This window comes from Suncus etruscus, chromosome 4, assembly GCF_024139225.1.
Source record: "Suncus etruscus isolate mSunEtr1 chromosome 4, mSunEtr1.pri.cur, whole genome shotgun sequence".
Classification (NCBI taxonomy): Eukaryota; Metazoa; Chordata; class Mammalia; order Eulipotyphla; family Soricidae; genus Suncus; species Suncus etruscus.
The window spans coordinates 14,378,246-14,395,694 of record NC_064851.1 but is presented as its reverse complement, the minus strand read 5'-3'; the positions used below and the strand labels follow the sequence as shown (position 1 = coordinate 14,395,694).

Here is a 17,449-nt window from a genome sequence, read left to right as displayed (position 1 = left end):
TGGATTCCTGAGTGTGTGAGCTCAGAGTAAGGGCTGGGCTCTGAGCCCTGGAGAATGCGGTAGCGTGGGGTGCACTGGACATTATCCATTAACAGGTGCAGAGGGCCCCCCGGACCGACCCTAGGGCCTCTGCTGGCCCAGCAGTAACCCGACACCAGCCCTCTTTTCCAGCCCCTGAGCCTGTGGCTAAGTTTAGCAGCCGGCAGCTATACCCTTTGCTTAAGAGGCTGGGAGCACGCGGGAGCTGCCCTGACTCCAGCCCAGGAAACAAGGCTCCTGTGTGGGTTGCCTAGGCCTTCAAAACCGGCAGGAGCAGGAGCATGGCAAGGGGAAGAGCCCACAGGATGACCCTCCTGGAAGTGGGAGGGTCTGCAGTGCATCCTCCAAGACGTTTAGTCCTTTCCTTCCTCCAGACTTCTTGCTCCCTGAGACCCCCGACCCTGGGTGAAGTGCCGCACAGCACTTCTCGACTCTTCTCTGCTAATCTGGGGGAGCATGCGTGATGCAATCTGTGTAGTCATGGCAGCAGCTCCTGCCTCTTGCTCAGGTGACTCAGCAGATACACTTGGGAAGCAGGAGGGGGTAGGCCGGACTGTGCTGGCAAGGCTGGCTCTGGTGGGGCTTCAGTGCAGGAGCCCCCAGCAGCTCCAGTCTAAGGCTGACCTTGTGACCTTGCTTCCTTCCTCCCAGCCAGGTCAGTCACTTGGCTTCAAGCCGGGATTAGGGTGCCCAGGAGGGACTGGACAGGGCTCAGAGGGCTCAATCCTGGGTCTCCTGAGGTTTCTCAACCGCTGCACTAGGCTGAGTGAACTGTTCCCAGCACGGTCGGGATTTTGCAACATCTCTGCCCAGATAGATGCTGGTGGCAGAGCACTCCCTCAGGGTTGTGACAACAATCTAGAGGACTTGCCAAATGTTACTGGAAGGCCAAACTACTCCTCTCCCTAGAGGAGAGGGAAGTGGTGGCCTGGCCTCAAGTCTCTGGGCACATATTTCTGGTGAGTGTGCAGGAGACGACTAAGGAGTAAACTACAGAAAAACACCTTCCAGTAGAGAAAAACATCAAGGGGAGGGACCCCAGAAGGCCCAGGGGTGAAGGTGTAGGCCTGGCATGCTCCAGACCACACCAGCTGGTTCCCCACACTTCCAGGTGCACGCAGGTAATTCCAGACATCCCCTGAGCTGCAGGCTTGAGCAGCACCACAACAGGATATTTCCTTCAATAAATGAAAAAAAAAAAAAAAAAAAAAAAAAAAAAAAGCTGGAGTGTTTGGTTTTTGGGACACAGCCGGTGATGCTCAGGGGTTATTTATTCCTGGTTCTGCACTCAGAGGAATCAATCCCTCAGTGCTTGCTGACCCACATGGGTTGGCTGCATACAAGGCTAATCCCGCACCCACTGTACCATCCCTCCAACCATTGGGGGCAGGCATCTTGGAGCCGGATTGGTTTAGTGGTTCAACTCCTGCCTTGCAAGCCCTAGGCCAATTTGCTGCCCGAGATACTTCCAGCAGGGGCCCTGAGTGTGATCCTGGAGGCTCCATTGTAGGAGACTGATTCCTGGCACCAGAAGTGCTCTCTGGCCATACTGTGGGTAAATGTAGCCACTGAAGGGTGTGCACCCCCTTGGTACGGCCAGGCCTCCTGCACGGGGGAGGCGTCGGTGGAAGCAGTGTACTCAGTCCAATAGGGTTAGTTTAAGATAAATGCCCTACAGATATCGTTTATGTTTTAAAAAACAAAGACAGACAAACAAATATTTTACAAGGGGGACACGTTGAGGCTGCCCCTTGGACACTGTGCAGCAGGGACAGGACGGGGTGAGTGGGGCTCTAGGACTGTAGCCTGCGGCTGGATGTTCGGCGGATGGGTGTGGTGTTCTTGGGCGTCTCATCCTCCTTCATCTCTGCTGAAAGTTCTAGTCCAAGAATTGAAGGAATAAAGAAAAAATGAGTCACAAAAATGATAACAAATCCGACCCTAGGGAAGAAGTGGGCCTGTGGACAGATCTGCCAGTGGCTGGCGGAGACAGATGGCAGCCGGGGGATGAGCCAACAGCAGCGAGCCTACCTTCCTCACTGGACTCATCACTCGAGAAGACGATCTGGGGTTTCTTCTTCTTCCTCGGTACTCGCTGCCGGGTGGTGTGGCAAGGCTCAGGGCTGACAAAGTCGCTGTCTATGGCTGCCAAGGCCTGACGTGTCTGCCTGGAGGCTAGGAAGAAAAGACAAGGGAACCGTGAGTTCAGCGGAGATGCAAAAATAACAAAACAAAAAACCCACAAAGATGTAAAAAAGAGAGATTTTCATGAAAAGTTCTCATTTTTAAAATAAAGTCCAACTGCAATTCAGAAAAAATCCCTTACACAATTCCGCAGAAAAATGGCTCAAAAAAACAAAAGTAATTTAAATGTACAGAACACCTCACCAATTAGAAATTCTGAATAGGAAGGTAAGAGGTACTCGTAATGTTAAGTGATATACATTCATTGGACAGAGTTTTGATTTCTATGGAGGAGAAAATGACCTCAGTTAAAAATAGAGTATGGAGGGACCAGAGTGACAGCACAGCGGTAGGGCGTTCGCCTTGTACCCGGACGGACCTGGGTTCAATCCCTGGCATCCTATATGGTCCCAAGCCTGCCAGGAGCGATTTCTGAGCACAGAGCAAGGAGTAACCCTAGTGCTGATGGGTGTGGCCCAAACACCCCCCCCCTCAAAAAAAAAAAGAATATGGGATGTTGGAGATTGAACCCGGGTCAGCTATGTGCAAGGCAAATGCCCTATCCGCTGTGCTATTGCTCCGATCCATAGCTTTTAAGATTTTGGAAATTTCTGGGGCCAGAGAGATAGCACAGTGTTGTTTGCCTTGCAAGCAGCCGACCCAGGACCTAAGGTGGTTAGTTCGAATCCCAGCGTCCCATATGGTCCCCTGTGCCTGCCAGGGGCTATTTCTGAGCAGATAGCCAGGAGTAACCCATGAGCACCGCCAGGTATAGCTCCAAAACCAAAAAAAAAAAAAAAAAAAAAAAAGATTTTCGAAATTTCTTGGGGGCCGGAGCAGTGGTGCAGTGGTAGGGCGTTTGCCTTGCAAGTGGCTGATCTAGGACAGGTCGCGATTTGATCCCCTGGCATCCCACATGGTCCCCCAAGCTAGGAGAGATTTTTGAATGCATTGCCAGGAATAACCCTTGAGTGTCACCGGGTGTGACCCCCCCATAAAAAAAAAACCAAAAAAAGAATTTGGGGCCGGGCGGTGACGCTAAAGGTAAGGTGCCTGCCTTGCCTGCGCTATCCTTGGACAGACCGCGGTTCGATCCCCCGGTGTCCCATATGGTCCCCCATGCCTGCCAGGAGCTATTTCTGAGCAGACAGCCAGGAGTAACCCCTGAGCGTTACCGGGTGTGGCCCAAAAACCAAAAAAAAAAAAAAAAAAAAAGAATTTGGAAATTTCTGGGAGAATTGATCCATCTGTTTGAGTTGGGAAGAGAGTGTGTGTTTGAAAGGAAGGGGTATTTGGGTTCTTGGGGACAGAGGTGGTACATTAGTTATGGTATGGTGCTAGAATTATGTACATGAGAAGCCATTATTAACAGTACTACAAACCACAGGGAAAAAAAAATACAGACACCCACCCCAATGGGCCACCCTTATTCCCCCAGGCTGCTGCCACCTACCAACTGGTTGTTTCTTGACTGCTGGTGTCTTCTGGCTGTCCCCTTGGCCAATATTGAGTTCTTCCATTCCCTCCAGCCCTCTGGTGTGGCAGGCGTGAAGCTTCTGTTCAAATTCCTCTATCAGTGCCTGGAAGGGGTGTGGGAAGATTGCGAGCAGGTCTATAAATCCTGTTATCTCATGAAACAGAAATGAGCAGGGCCAGAGAGATAGCACATGCTTTGCACACAACCACACCTGGGTTCAATCCCTGGCATTCCATATGATATGGAGCCCTGTCTGGCTTGAATGTTGTGGTTGTGGGGAACATGGTGCTCGTGACTTTCTCCAAACCTCCAGGGGTGAACCCTAAAGTCAAGTGTGGGTGAGAAGGTTCATCCACTGCAGTCTTTGGAAGGGGATGGTGACACTGGGAGCAACAATGTGCACGGAGGGGGAAGGGAGGATATGATGAACTCAACCTTCAACTCAGTTTGCTCTAAGCAATAAAACCAAATCTCAAATCGAAAAGGACCCAGAGAGCTAGTACTGGGATTAGGTGCTTCCCCTGCATAGGCCTAATTTGAATTTGGGTCTCCAGCACTATAGAGGGCCCCAAGCTCCAGCTTGACTGAGCAAGGAGGTGCAACTTCCTCCTTTTCTCCATAAAAAAAGGAAAAGAAAAAAAGAGACAGAGAAATCAATCTGAATCAGACAGAGGTTGGGCCCAGGCCAGGTTCCTTGGGCACAGGGCTGGCTGGTGCTAGCTAGAGGGCCGTGCCGGTGCCACCCACCTTGCCCTCGACCTTGGCATTGCGCCGCAGCTTGCCCACAATGGATGAGAAAGCATTGAAGATAATTTCGTCTGTCAGCTTATCGCCAAAGCAGTCGAAGTGGTCCAGCATCTTGCGAAGGCCTCGCTCAGTCATCGGAAGCTGTGACACGCAGCAGGCCAGGTCTCGGTACTGCCGCTCAGTCCTGCGGAAATGTCGCACAGGAAAAATGAAAAAGCCCAGCCCATCTCAGTAAGGGTCCTGATGGCTGTTGGGGTCTCGGGCCCCTCTCGGTGCCAAGCACCCCCAGGAAAGGCTGCATACCGGGCTGTGCGGAAGCGCTGGCACAGTTTCTCCACCAGGCTCTCAGTCTGCTTGTCCTTGGTGATGTAGGAGAGCAGCTGCCTGTGGGAGGGACCAGGGGCTGCAGCATCTACACAGGCGGCTAGATTCCTTGAGCTACCTGGAATTTCCTGCCAGGGCCTATGCCCGCCTCCTGTTCCCCTATCCTCATAAGGTCCTGTGCTAGCCCCATGAGGAAGTCACTCTGGGTGGCTATTTTATCTAAAAACATGTTTTTTGTCTGTTTTGGGGCCATACCCAGTGATGCTTAGGGGTTACTCCTGGCTCTGCATTCTGGTGGGTCATGTGCAAGGCAATTGCCTTATTTGCTGCCCTAGCGCTCCAGCCCCAAGGGCCAATGATTTTATTATAGTGGCCACAACTCAGTGGGGACTGCCATAGGCCTCATCAGGAGATGAGCCACTTCCTTTTCCCTCACCCTCACCCTCCAGATAAACAGGAGAGGGAAAGTCATTGTGGAAAAAGCCACAGAACCAGAATGCAGAGACAGGTTTGGTGAACACCACGCCCCAGGGCCACTGTACTTCATGATGGTGTGGAAAGGGTCCTCCTCCACACCGCCCTCCGGGTCTGAGAGGCGGCTGATGATGTCTGGAAGCAGATTATAGATGGCATTGCCCTAAGAGAGAGAGAGAGAGAGGCATAAGCAGGAGCCAGGCACGACCCAGGTGACCTCAGTCTAGCCTGCAACTGCTCCGTGGTGCTCACCTTGTGCGACAGCTCGTTGAAGAAGTTCTTGGCCAAGGCGGCAATCTGCGGCACGGGGTCGATAAGAAGCACAGCCATCTCGCTCACCTGCCCCTTGACCTTCACCATGTCCTTCAGGATCAGGTGGGTCATCACCAGCCCCGCCGTCTTCCGCACCTGCGGGGCTGGGTCCCGAAGGCTGGAAAAAACACCCCAAGTCACCATCACATAGATGCTGGTAGGCAAGGATCCCAGAGGGACCCGACTACTTGGTCTGTAAGATGGCATTCTAGAAACAGCCAGAAAGCTGCCCAGCACCAGGTACCAGGCTTGAGGGCTTTGCCTTGCCTGCGGCCAACTCCAGTTCGATCCTTTGCACCACCAGGAGCAACCCCTCAAAATGCCAACCAAGTCCTGGCCCCAAAACAAAACAATTCCAAACAGAAACAAAGAAAGCTTTGTAGAGTGGCAAGCTGCAATGGATGGCAGTGGCCAAGCTGGTAGCCAAGGCCACAGAAGTGCCAATCCCTTCTTAGCCACAGGGTGGACAGGTCAAATATCACTCCAGGTTACACTAAAGACAGATGCCAGAGCTTCTTGTACTGACCTGACCCAGCTGCCTAGAGCTGGAAGAGACTGCTCTCATCCTGCCTACCCTCTTACCGAGCATACAGATGAGGGGTCCAGGGGTCCACCAGGTTAGGGAAGCGAATGGCCAGATCCCCAACAGCGATCATGAGGTTGGACCGGACACTGGGGAGGGAGGACTTTTCCAGCATGGTGAACAGAAGGCGAAGTTGGGAGTCACAGAAAGTGGCACTAGGGGCAAGACAGAGACTCATCAGGGTGCTGCAGGATCAGGCCCGTCCTCCGGGGGGAGACATCAGCCCCAGCGCGGGTGCCCACCTGATCATGCAGAACTTGCCCAGGGCAAGCGACGTGGCAGCAGAGAGCTCTGGGTTGCTATACAGGCCTGGGTTGTTGCAGACTTTAAGCATGAGCGGAATGAAGGCGGCCAGGAGCTGCTTACCTGGTAGGAGAAGCACACTAGTTTGGGAAAGGTCAGATCCAGAAGGGGAGGGGTGTCACTCCACAAATCTTCACTATGGCAATGCTCGGGGGGACCATATGGGGTGCCAGGGATCAAACCCTGGCCAGCACAGGCAAGGCAGCTGTCCTCCCTGCTGTGCTACTACACTCGACCTCCACAAATCTTACCGTCTAACAGCTCCATCTCGCAGATGTTCCGGACCAGCTCGGCCTCTGTGTCGTCAGCAGTGGCCCCTACCAGCCCCATCTCCTCCTCCAGGATGGTGTCAGAACTGGTGTTCTAGTATCCAGAAGAACCAGGGCTATCAAAAACCACCCTCCTTTCACCCCCCGACCCCACATTTTGCACAAACGGATCTGGGAAAGGAGATAGTGCAGAAACATCCGTAGAATTAGCTGATGGGTCTGCAGAGAAAGGACTCATGAATGAAACAGCAACACCGGGTCTATTTGTTAGGCTGCCAAAACATACTTCCATGTCTCCTAAGGGACCCTCAGAGAAGCAGATCACTTCTGAGGCACAGGAAAACAGGACAAATGTGCTAGAAATGGCTCAAGGTCACACAGACAGTTGGTTTTTCTCTGCAGCTGCAAGACTCTGGGCACTATTTGTTTGCAAGATATCACTGCCAGTTCCCCGCTCAGGCGCTAGGCCCAGGAACTGAGGCTGATGGAAAAGAAGGGAGAGGGGGGTGGGGGATATGTTTGCAGCCCAAGAGGATGGCCTGGCAGGGTGCCCTGTGCTTAAACTGCTTCCCAGGGGGCTCACAGACAAGCCTAGCTTTGCTCTTGCTACAGGGCAGTGGCTTTGAGGAGAGTGCGGTGCTTTGGGAATTTCATCTAGCAATGGCAAAGCAGGTCCCGCAGAAGGAAAGGGAGATGTCTCAGGTTCTGAGGGCTGTCAGGAAGATGGCCGTGTGCTCACCTTCCCCTTTGGTTCCTTGCTCTTATTCTCCTGCTCTTCCTGAAGAACTCGGCGCCGGCAGAGCTCGCCACTCACTGCTTGTTCCAAATGCACCAGCTGCTGCAGGGCCACGTCCCCGGCCAGGGACAGCAGGTTCATCAATAGGAATGTAGGGAGCATTGGGGTCCCCTCTGCAGGAGCGGCTGAGGGAAGGCCGGGAGGAAAACAAGCATGTCTCCCTGTCCCTCTGCACCTGGTAAGTGTCCTGTTCCTTGGTCCCTGGCTTGTCACAAAGACTCAAGAGGAAGCAGCAACAGGGCAAGGGGACTGTGGAAAGTGAATGACCACACTTGTGGGACAAAATGAGATTGAGGTGCTGGAGAGATCATACAGTGGGGAGGGCTCTTGCCCTGCATATGGCTGACCCGGGTCAGTCCCTGGCACTCCATGTAGTCCCCAGAGCCCCACGAGAAGTGATCCCTGAGCATAGAGCCAGGAGTAAACTCTGAGCACTGCCAGGCATGGCACAAAAATAAAGGAAAAAAGACTACCATAGGAAGGAAGGAGTGGTGGCAGTGGCTTCTGTCCTGGCAGGGGGAGCAGAAAGGTGGCTGCTGCTAATGGACCTCTCCACCCTCTTCCCTCTGGACACTTACTGGGGTCCTCCTGGGCTGGGGTCCTCTCCTCCAGCTTCTCCAGCGCCTGTTTTGCACAGTCCCGAAGCATCTGGGCACAGATTACCTCAGGCCCCTCTGCCAGCTGGTACACGAGGCTCACTGCCACCTCTTTGAACGGGATCCAGAAAGGGTCTGGGAGGACGAAGCCTGGCCAGGAGGAAGGAAAGGTTGTTTGAGGCCGTCTACATGCCCAGGACTGCTCGGGGCCTGGCGAGTACTCACCTTTGACGACCATCTCCTGCAGCTGCTTGAATAATCTGTGCTCCTGAGGCAGCCGGAAGGGCGGTTGGCGCTTGCCCAGAGAAGGCTAGAAGGGGGCGGCGAGGGCAGAAAAACAAAATGAGGACATGTGATACGGGAAAAGGGGGGCTCTCCCCTATTCTCCTTAGCTGGAGTGGAACCAGGCCACTGACCTTTCTCCTGTCTGAGATGCTGGTGATGGCTTGGCACACCTGCTGTGCCAGTCTGTAGTCAGGCGGGAACTTCTCCAGCCCGATGTTCACCAGCGTGTCTAAGTTGCTTCCCACAATTTCTGGTTTTCCTCTGGGGAAAGGAAGCCATAGGGTTTGAGAGTAGCCCAGATAGAGCTCTGGGGGTTGTGGTGGTGATGGTGAGGAAGATGTTGGGATAGACAGAAGGTGCAGGGGAGGAGGCACCAGCACCCAGGACAGGAGGCAAGTTCCTTGGAATCTTGGTTCTACTGAAGCCCACAGGGTCCAACCTCCAGCACCAAGAGAAGGGGGTCCTCCTTACCCTCCCACCCTGCTCCCCAAGACAGGGCACCTCACCGTGCCAACATCCCGAGGAGCGTGACAGAGCAGCAGCGCTCTAGGGCAGAGCAGGGGACCTTCTCTGTGGCCCGCTCCCATAGTTGGTGGATCACGGCAGGCTTTAACTCGTCCTTCTGCATGAACTCACAGAGCTGCAGAGAAAAGACAGGCCAAGGGCTTGGTGGGAAATGGCTTTGGACAATGGCAGCTCCCCATGAGCCTTGGCAACGTCTCAGAGTTGTAACTGGCCCAGGGTCAAAGCAACTCTTGGGAAGAAAAGCATGGATGAGGGGTAGAGTATAGGATGGGGGGGGGGCATAAACGTTTATTTCTACCTCCGCCATCACAGCAACTTCCCACCTCTCCTGCCTTCAGGATGATCCTGATTAAGAAGTACATTAAAATTGACCTAGTTGACTTCCATTAGGGCCTATAAAAAGCCTTGACTTTTGGGCCCGGAGAGATAGCACAGTGGTGTTTGCCTTGAAACCTAAGGTGGTTGGTTCGAATCCTGATGTCCCATTCCTGCCAGGAGCTATTTCTGAGCAGACAGCCAGGAGTAACCCCTGAGCAACGGGTGTGGCCCAAAAACCAAAAACCAAAAAAAAAAAAAAAAAAAAAGCCTTGACTTTTCTGGTTTTTGTTGTTATTGTTGTTATTTTTGGGCCACATCCGGCAGTGTCAGGGGTCACACCTGGCTGTGCTCAGAAATCGCTCCTGGCTCAGGGGACTATATGGAATGTCAGGGATCAAACATGCTTCTGTCTTGGGTCAGTCACATGCAATGGAAACGCCCTAACACAGTGCTACCATTCCAGCACTGGAGGGTTTTTTTTTTTTCTTCCTGGGCCACACCTGTTTGAGGCTAAGCTCAGAAATTGCCCCTGGCTTGGGGGGGACCGTGGTCCTTCCTTGGCTAGCACTTGCAAAGCAGACACCTTACCTCTAGCGCCACCTTGCTGGCCCTGGAGGTTTTTTTTTTTTAATTAAAATATTTTTTACTTCGTAAGGCTCAGGGACTTACATATGGCGCCTGGCATTTAACCTGGGTCAGCAGCATGCAAGGAAAGTGCTCTGCCCTGCTCACTGTACTATCTCTCTGGTCCCTGTGGAAACTGCCCTGAGTAGGTTTTCTTTTTTTTTTTTTTTTTTGCTTTTTGGGTCACACCCGGCAGTGCTCAGGGGTTACTCCTGGCTGTTTGCTCAGAAATAGCTCCTGGCAGGCACGGGGGACCATATGGGACACCGGGATTCGAACCAACCACCTTTGGTCCTGGATCGGCTGCTTGCAAGGCAAACTCCTGTGCTATCTCTCCGGGCCCCTGAGTAGGTTTTCTTACTGGTTTCTGATCTCGGCTTGTCTTAAATGGAAGCCCTCTGTGTTCATTTTGCTCTCAACCACAACACTCCTTTAAATCATAGGACTAAAAACTCCCCAGTCCTATTTTATGGCTCAGTCATAGTCCTATTTTTTTCCTTTAAAACTTGTCTTCCAGAACCATAGCCAATAGTACATGAAGCTGATCAAAGTTCAATTCCTGGTACCATATCCCTTGGGCCCCACCAGGAATGATTCCTGAGCACAGAATCAGGAGTAAGTCCTGAGCACTACCAGTGTGGCCTCAAAACAAAAAAGTATAATTTCCAAGGGGAAAGCACTATTTTTACCGAAAAGGAGAAGAGGCCAACTAGATTCAGGAACATTGGGACTGGGCTCTTTTAAGGTGCTTAAATATAGGGCCCATGTGGAATCCTATATTCATAAGCTGTATAGCTTGTTTTCCCCAGCTCTTTGAAGTCTGGTTCTGGCTCTGGCTGAGACTCTCATCTACTTGCATAGGCCTGAGAGCTGTTGGTCTGGCTAGAAGACAGACGGACCCTCCGGAAGGTTAGTGTGGACTAACAATGCTTTTCCCACTCTGTGCTCATCAGGATAACAGCCAAGTTCAGAGCTGGGTTTTGGGAGCTCCTAGTTTGGGCTGTGGTCGGGACTAGCTGTCACTAGCCTAGGTCCTTACTATCTCTGGGTATCTGATTTCTCAGGTAATGGAATCTCACTAGATTTTTTTTTTGGTTTTTGGGCCACACCCGGCGGTGCTCAGGGGTTACTCCTGGCTGTCTGCTCAGAAATAGCTCCTGGCAGGCACGGGGGACCATATGGGACACCGGGATTCGAACCAACCACCTTTGGTCCTGGATTGGCTGCTTGCAAGGCAAATGCCGCTGTGCTATCTCTCCGGGCCCAGATTTTTTTTTTTTTTGGGCCACACCCGGTAACGCTCAGGGGTTACTCCTGGACATGTGCTCAGAAGTTGCTCCTGGCTTGGGGGACCATATGGGACACCGGGGGATCGAAGGCTAGCACAGGCAAGGCAGGCACCTTACCTTTAGCGCCACCGCCCGGCCCCAGATTTTTTTTTTTAGTCTAGTCAAGTGAAGCAGTGGGAGTGGAGAAAGAACAAAGAAATGTGTAACTGGCTGTGATCAATTAATTGTAAACACCACTGCACTCGGACCAGCCATCTCACTAGATTTTTAAGAGGATTATGGAAATAGAAGCACTGAGGACAGCGCCTGGTAAAACAACAGAAAGTATTCCATTATTGCCCATGCCACAGCCATTCCCTGTGCCACCCATGTACTCGGAACTCCACAGTCTCTATCTGCTGTATTGCTGCTACAGTGAAGCACCTGGATGTGGTGCTCGGTGCTCGACACAAGTTTGTCAGGTGCTTTATGGGGGCTGTGCCACACACCACTGTGGCACTACTCATGCGCGCGCGCGCGCGCGCGCGCGCGCACACACACACACACACACACACACACGTGACTTGTAAGGGACAGTATACTTTTTTTTTTTTTTTTGGTTTTTGGGCCACACCTGGCGGTGCTCAGGGGTTACTCCTGGCTGTCTGCTCAGAAATAGCTCCTGGCAGGCACGGGGGACCATATGGGACACCGGGATTCAAACCAACCACCTTTGGTCCTGGATCGGCTGCTTGCAAGGCAAATGCCGCTGTGCTATCTCTCCGGGCCTGACAGTATACTTTTGTTGTGGCAGGATGTAGGGATCCAGAAGAGCATGTGGCCAGTGTTTGCCATCAACCACATACCCTTCAGGCTCTCCAGTGCAGCTGTACTGTCTTAGAAATGATTTTTTGGGGGGGGGGGGGCTGGAGTGATAGCACAGCAGTAAAGCATTTGCCTTGCATGTGGCCAACACAGGATGAACCCAAGATTCCCAGCATCCCATATGGTCCCCTGATCCTGCCAGGAGCAACTTCTGAGCATAGAGCCAGGAGTAACCCCTGAGCGCCACTGTGTATGACCCAAACTGCCTCCCCCCACCAAAAAAAAAGAAGATAAATGATTTTTGGTCTTTTTTTTCTTTCCCCCTTTTTTGGTTTTTGAGCCACACCCTGCTGTGCGCAAGGGTACTCCTGGCTCTTCGCTCAGCAATCACTTCTGGCAGGCTCAGGGGACCATATGGGATGCCGCAATGGAGCCCGGTTGCCCCAGTGGAAGGCAAACACCACCCCCACACTGTACTATTACTCCATCCCTGGTTATGTTCTTGACTACAAACTGGACTACAAACTACAAACTGTTCCTTTAAACTTAGGAATGTAAAAGTAAGTAATCTCCCTACTTTTTGTGGGGGAACCACACCCTGCAATGCTCACAGGTAACTACTGGCTCTGTTCTTAAGGTTCTCTCCTGGTGGTGCTAAGGGGGGGGCGTGATATGGATTATTACCATAATCCTCATAAACCTGGGTCAGCTGCCATGCAAGGCAAGTGCCCTACTCTCTCTGGCCTGAAAAGCAAATGATCTAGGCCTTGTGGGACACACAGGCCACTCACTAATATTTGCCGAGGGAGTAAGGGGAAAGGAAGGAGGCTTACAATTTCCTCAAGACACTGAAAGGTCCCAACGGAGGCGTTCACTAGCAGCAGTGAGAGATTCTGAATCAAAGTCTGGGCCTTGGCTCTGTGAGGATAGCAGAGGTCAGGGGTCATTAAGGGCTGCTGAGTGAGTGAAGCTGGCAAATAGGCTGAGGGCCAACCGCATAGAAGGACGCCACGGCCAACTCAGCCCCTACTGCTTGTGGATTCAAAACTCTTCTAGAGGAATCCCTTTTCTCCCATCTGATTCCTTCAAGAGACCAGAAACATCCTGACCCCCAAAAAGTCAGCAGGCCAAATGCTCCATTACCTGGCGGAATCCCCTTTGGGATTGAGGTAAAGTTGGCGGTAAGCGTTGAGCACTGCTTCCCGGACTCCGGGCTCCTTAGACCAGATGAGGGGCAACATACGACGGACCCCAACCAGGGCCTGGGGGAGCCCAAACTGGGACACTGTCACGAAGAATTCAATCACCTCCTGGACCACTGTACGGACAGACACAAATATCAGGTATCTGGCCCATGCTCACTGCAAGAGTGACCCTTTCTGTGTTTTAATTTTTTTTCTTTTTTTTTTGGGTCATAGCCGGTGGTGCTCAGGGATTACTCCTGGCTCTGTGCTCAGAAATTGCCCCTGGCAGGCACAGCAGACCATAAGGGATGCCGGGATTCGAACCACTGTTTGTCCTGTATTGGTCCAGTGCAAGGCAAACACCTTACTGCTGTGCTACTGCTCCGACCCTGTGTTTGATTGACTGGTTTCTGGGCCACACCCAGCAGTGCTCAGGGATTACTCCTGGCTCTGCACTCAAATTGCCCCTGGCAGGCTGGAGACCATGCAAGGCAAACACCCTACTGCTGTGCTATCTCTCTGGCCCTATCTTCTGTTGTTTTAAATTAAAAAATGTCTAATGTCCTGGTGTTGGGGTGAGACCTTTTTCAGCACAGTACATTTACCCCTTCCACCAAGAGGGTCTGGAGGGCAGTAGCCACAAAATAATTTCACAGGCAGTCAGTTAAAATGTCATTGGAGATAGCACGGTTTATTTTATGGCCCTAACTACCCTGTGCATTTCCTCACATGGCTTCTATGCTAAGCCTTTTCCAAGCAGCTTCATGTCTGCTCCTCCTCTGGCTCTCTGCCTATCTCCCTTTCTCCAGCTCCCCATGTTTCCTTGCAGCTTTTCTCTCCCCCTGCCGGCCAGGCAACACCTTATATGCTTTATTCCAAACCGAAGATCCTTTCCAGGTGTGGGTAGGTCTGACCATCCAGGTGATATTAACATAGGGTATTGGGGAGGGGTTCCTTACACCTTTCCTTATAGACACAGCATGCATGTGCGGGCTTTCTGGTCCCCACCTACAGTCTGACTCCTTCAAGAGCTTATGCATGAAGGATACAAGCAGAACAAACACTAAGACCTCCTGCCTTTTATTTTTATTTATCTTATTTTTGGGGGTTTGGGGCCACACCCAGCAGTGCCCAGGGAGGTTAATCCTGGCTCTGGACTCAGGGATCATTCCTGGCAGGTTCAGGGGACCATATGAAATGCCAGGATTGACCCAGGTTGGCTGCATGCTAGGCAAGATCCTTCCCTGCTGTACTATGGCTTGGGCTGAAAGCCAATTTTGCTGACCCCAGGCCTGGTGCATGGAGAAAGGCACCCACCTGTGGTCGTGTTCTCATACATCATCTTACTGATGATGCCCATGGCCTGTGTGATCTTCAGGGAGAAGTTGTAGGCGTCCTGTAGATACTGCACCAGCATCTCCTGCTTCACCAGTTCATTGTCATCCACAGGTTTCTCAGGTTCTGACACAGGGGCCTTTTCACGGTCTCTCTGTCCTGGGCTCCTGCTCCCAGCAGACTCCTGGGGATTCTTCTTTGGTGAGGGTGTTGCCGGGCCTAATGGGTGAGAGAATCACAGGATGTTCGTATTGAAAGGTGCCTGGAGAAAGCCAGTGGCTACCCGTGAAGGTTTCTTTCGCGCGCGCGCGCGCGCGCGCGCGCGTGTGTGTGTGTGTGTGTGTGTGTGTGTGTGTGTGTACATGCTGAGTTCGGGTTACAAATCACTCCTAGCAGACTCAGGGGACCACTCCAGCCTTTTCTCCCAGAGATTTCTTTCCTAGCAGTGGTCCTCAAACTATGGCCCGCGGGCCACATATTGTATTTGTATCTGTTTTGTTTCTTCATTGCAAAATAAGATATATGCAGTGTGCATAAGAATTCATTCATGAGGCCGGGCGGTGGCGCTAGAGGTAAGGTGCCTGCCTTGCCTGCACTAGCCTTGGATGGACCACGGTTCGATCCCCCGGTGTCCCATATGGTCCCCCAAGCCAGGAGTGACTTCTGAGTGCATAGCCAGGAGTCACCCCTGAGCATCACCGGGTGTGGCCCAAAAACCAAAAAAAAAAAAAAAAAATTCGTTCATAAGTTTTGTTTTTACTATATCAGACCCTCCAATGGTCTGAGGGACAGTGAACTGGCCCCCTGTTTAAAAAGTTTGAGGACCCCTGCTCTAAGGGAAGGGTGAAAATATTTTGGTTCACGGCCAGAGCAACAACACTGTGGAAAGGGTGCTTGCCTTGCATGTGGCCAACCTGGGTTTTGATCCCCAACATCCCATATGGTCCCCTGAGTAGCACCAGGAGTGATCCATGAGTGCAGAGTAACCTCTGAGCATCGCTGGGTGTGCCCCTAAAAGAAAACACACAAAAAAAAATCTTGATTTCTCAAAAGGTTCCAAAAATCATTGGCAGTTTGAAAATATACCCCTATTTTGGTTTGGGGCCACACTTGGCGATGTTCAGGGCTTACTCCTGGCTCGGCCATGTGTAAGATAAATGCCCTTCCCATGTACTATCTATCACTTCAGCCCAGGAAAAGGAATCACCTTTGAAGATGGTCTCCAAGAGACTTAGGACCTGGGTCTCCTCCGACTGCTCTGGGTCCACGAGACTGAAGGGCTCAGACTTCCGGAAGTGGCGCGAGGCCTCCTGGCTAAGAGCGATGGCCTGCCTGAAAGAGTGTCAGCCTGTCACCACCGAGTCTTAAGCACTGAAACATATATATACATGCAGAGACCCCTGCGTGTCATGCCCCGTGTCAATGCTTCCTTGAGCACTGGAGGAGACAGCTCTGGGGGCCTAGCACTACTGGGCCTGAGCAATGGACTATCTGGCCCACAAAGCCAGCTAAGTATTACTGGGAGTGGCCCCCCAGAATGTATGACCACTGCTGGGGGGCAGGGGAGGGCAAAAAAAATGAGTGAGGGTGGCCAGAGAGATAATATAGGTGAAGGCATTTGCCTTGTAAGCAGCTGACCCAGGTTGTATCTCTAGTACCCCAGATGGCCCTCTAAGCCCCATCAGGAGTGATCCCCAAAAGCAGAGCCAGGAGTAAATTCTGTATTAGGCAGCATCTAGTGAGGTCTAACCCATCCAAAACTAACAACTGAGAGCAGATCTCAGAAGTTCACCAAGAGAAAAAGATACACTTGGTGAGACAGTTACTAATGGGGAGCTCAAATCACTTTTTCCACTTGTGAAATAAGGTTTTACTATAGTCCTTTAAACCTCAAATGAGGTTTGTGGTTAAGGTGCTTGTCTTGCATGTGTTTGACCTGACTTGGTCCTTGGCATTGCCTATGGTCCCTTGATTGCCGCCAGCACAAGTGGTCCTTGAGCACAGAGCCAGAAGCAGCATGGCCAAGTAGAGTTCAAACCTCCTATAAGCACCCTAATTTACAAAGTTAGATTTATATAAGCATTTTTTTTTGTTTTTTTTTTTGGGGGGGGGGTGACACATAGCAGCGTTCAGGGGTTACTCCTGGCTCTACGCTCAGAAATTGCTCCTGGTGGGCTCAGGGGACCACATGGGATGCCGGGATTCAAAGCACCGTCCTTCTGCATGCAAGGCAAATGCCCTACCTCCATGCTATCTCTCTGGCCCCTATATAGGCATTCTTCAAAGAAAGGCGAGACTTGGGCAAGTTAATTATAATAATGTTCATATACAGTCTCTTTTGTTAAAAAATCTTTTTTGTCTCTGCCATCTGGGAAAACAGAAAAGTATGCTTACTGTTGACCATGATTTCTGCATCGATGTGGCAGAGACCAGTGGGAGGTACAATGAAAGCACCTGCCATCATCTGAGACCAGGAAGGAGCCCTACGTGCCATTTACTTTCTTTTCTTTTATAGGCCACACCTGTTCTGTGTTCAGGACTCCTGGCAGTACTGAAGGAACCATATGAAATGATGGAGATTGAATCCTACTGTTAGACTATTTCTCCGGCCCCATGCAGTTCATTTTAATGGAATCTTATTTCTCAGAGGTGAACTCTGACCCTGAAGAAGCCTATGTAGCAGAGTTCGTTTTGTCACCTACTTGTAACGAGCTTTGGTCAGCAGCTGCTGGATGTGTCTTTCCACCTCTTCAGGGGTCTGTGTCTCAGCAATTTCCTTTGGCGCCTCATCTTCGAGGGTTTCTGTCCTGGCAATTTCCTCTGTCACCTGATCTTCCTGGCATGGCAGGAGACACTGCTGCAGGGTGGCCTTCAGCTCAGGCAGCATGGCCTCCCACTCTTCTGCAGGCTCTAGTGAGGGAGAAACTGAGGAAGAAATCCTTGCTTAGAATCTCTCACTGCCCAGGTGGGGTGCTGGCTGT

The 17,449-nt window shown here is 51.7% G+C and overlaps 1 protein-coding gene across 1 annotated transcript in view; it reads right to left on the bottom strand.

Moving 5' to 3' along the window:
• Positions 1–1,692: 1,692 nt before the first annotated feature.
• The window catches only part of NCAPD2 (non-SMC condensin I complex subunit D2), a 39,752-nt gene continuing 23,995 nt past the window's right edge, over positions 1,693–17,449 (bottom strand). Inside the window, exons 13-32 of the mRNA XM_049771956.1 lie at positions 17,171–17,393; positions 15,676–15,800; positions 14,451–14,687; positions 13,093–13,267; positions 12,783–12,867; positions 8,896–9,029; positions 8,521–8,650; positions 8,330–8,414; positions 8,087–8,254; positions 7,452–7,633; positions 6,695–6,806; positions 6,383–6,506; positions 6,140–6,295; positions 5,498–5,675; positions 5,314–5,408; positions 4,751–4,831; positions 4,448–4,631; positions 3,677–3,803; positions 2,071–2,214; positions 1,693–1,918 (exon numbers count right to left, since the gene is read on the bottom strand). Of these exons, the coding sequence (XP_049627913.1) occupies positions 1,833–1,918; positions 2,071–2,214; positions 3,677–3,803; positions 4,448–4,631; positions 4,751–4,831; positions 5,314–5,408; positions 5,498–5,675; positions 6,140–6,295; positions 6,383–6,506; positions 6,695–6,806; positions 7,452–7,633; positions 8,087–8,254; positions 8,330–8,414; positions 8,521–8,650; positions 8,896–9,029; positions 12,783–12,867; positions 13,093–13,267; positions 14,451–14,687; positions 15,676–15,800; positions 17,171–17,393 (2,831 nt within the window). The 3' untranslated portion in view covers positions 1,693–1,832. The remainder of the gene's footprint in view (positions 1,919–2,070; positions 2,215–3,676; positions 3,804–4,447; positions 4,632–4,750; positions 4,832–5,313; positions 5,409–5,497; positions 5,676–6,139; positions 6,296–6,382; positions 6,507–6,694; positions 6,807–7,451; positions 7,634–8,086; positions 8,255–8,329; positions 8,415–8,520; positions 8,651–8,895; positions 9,030–12,782; positions 12,868–13,092; positions 13,268–14,450; positions 14,688–15,675; positions 15,801–17,170; positions 17,394–17,449) is intronic.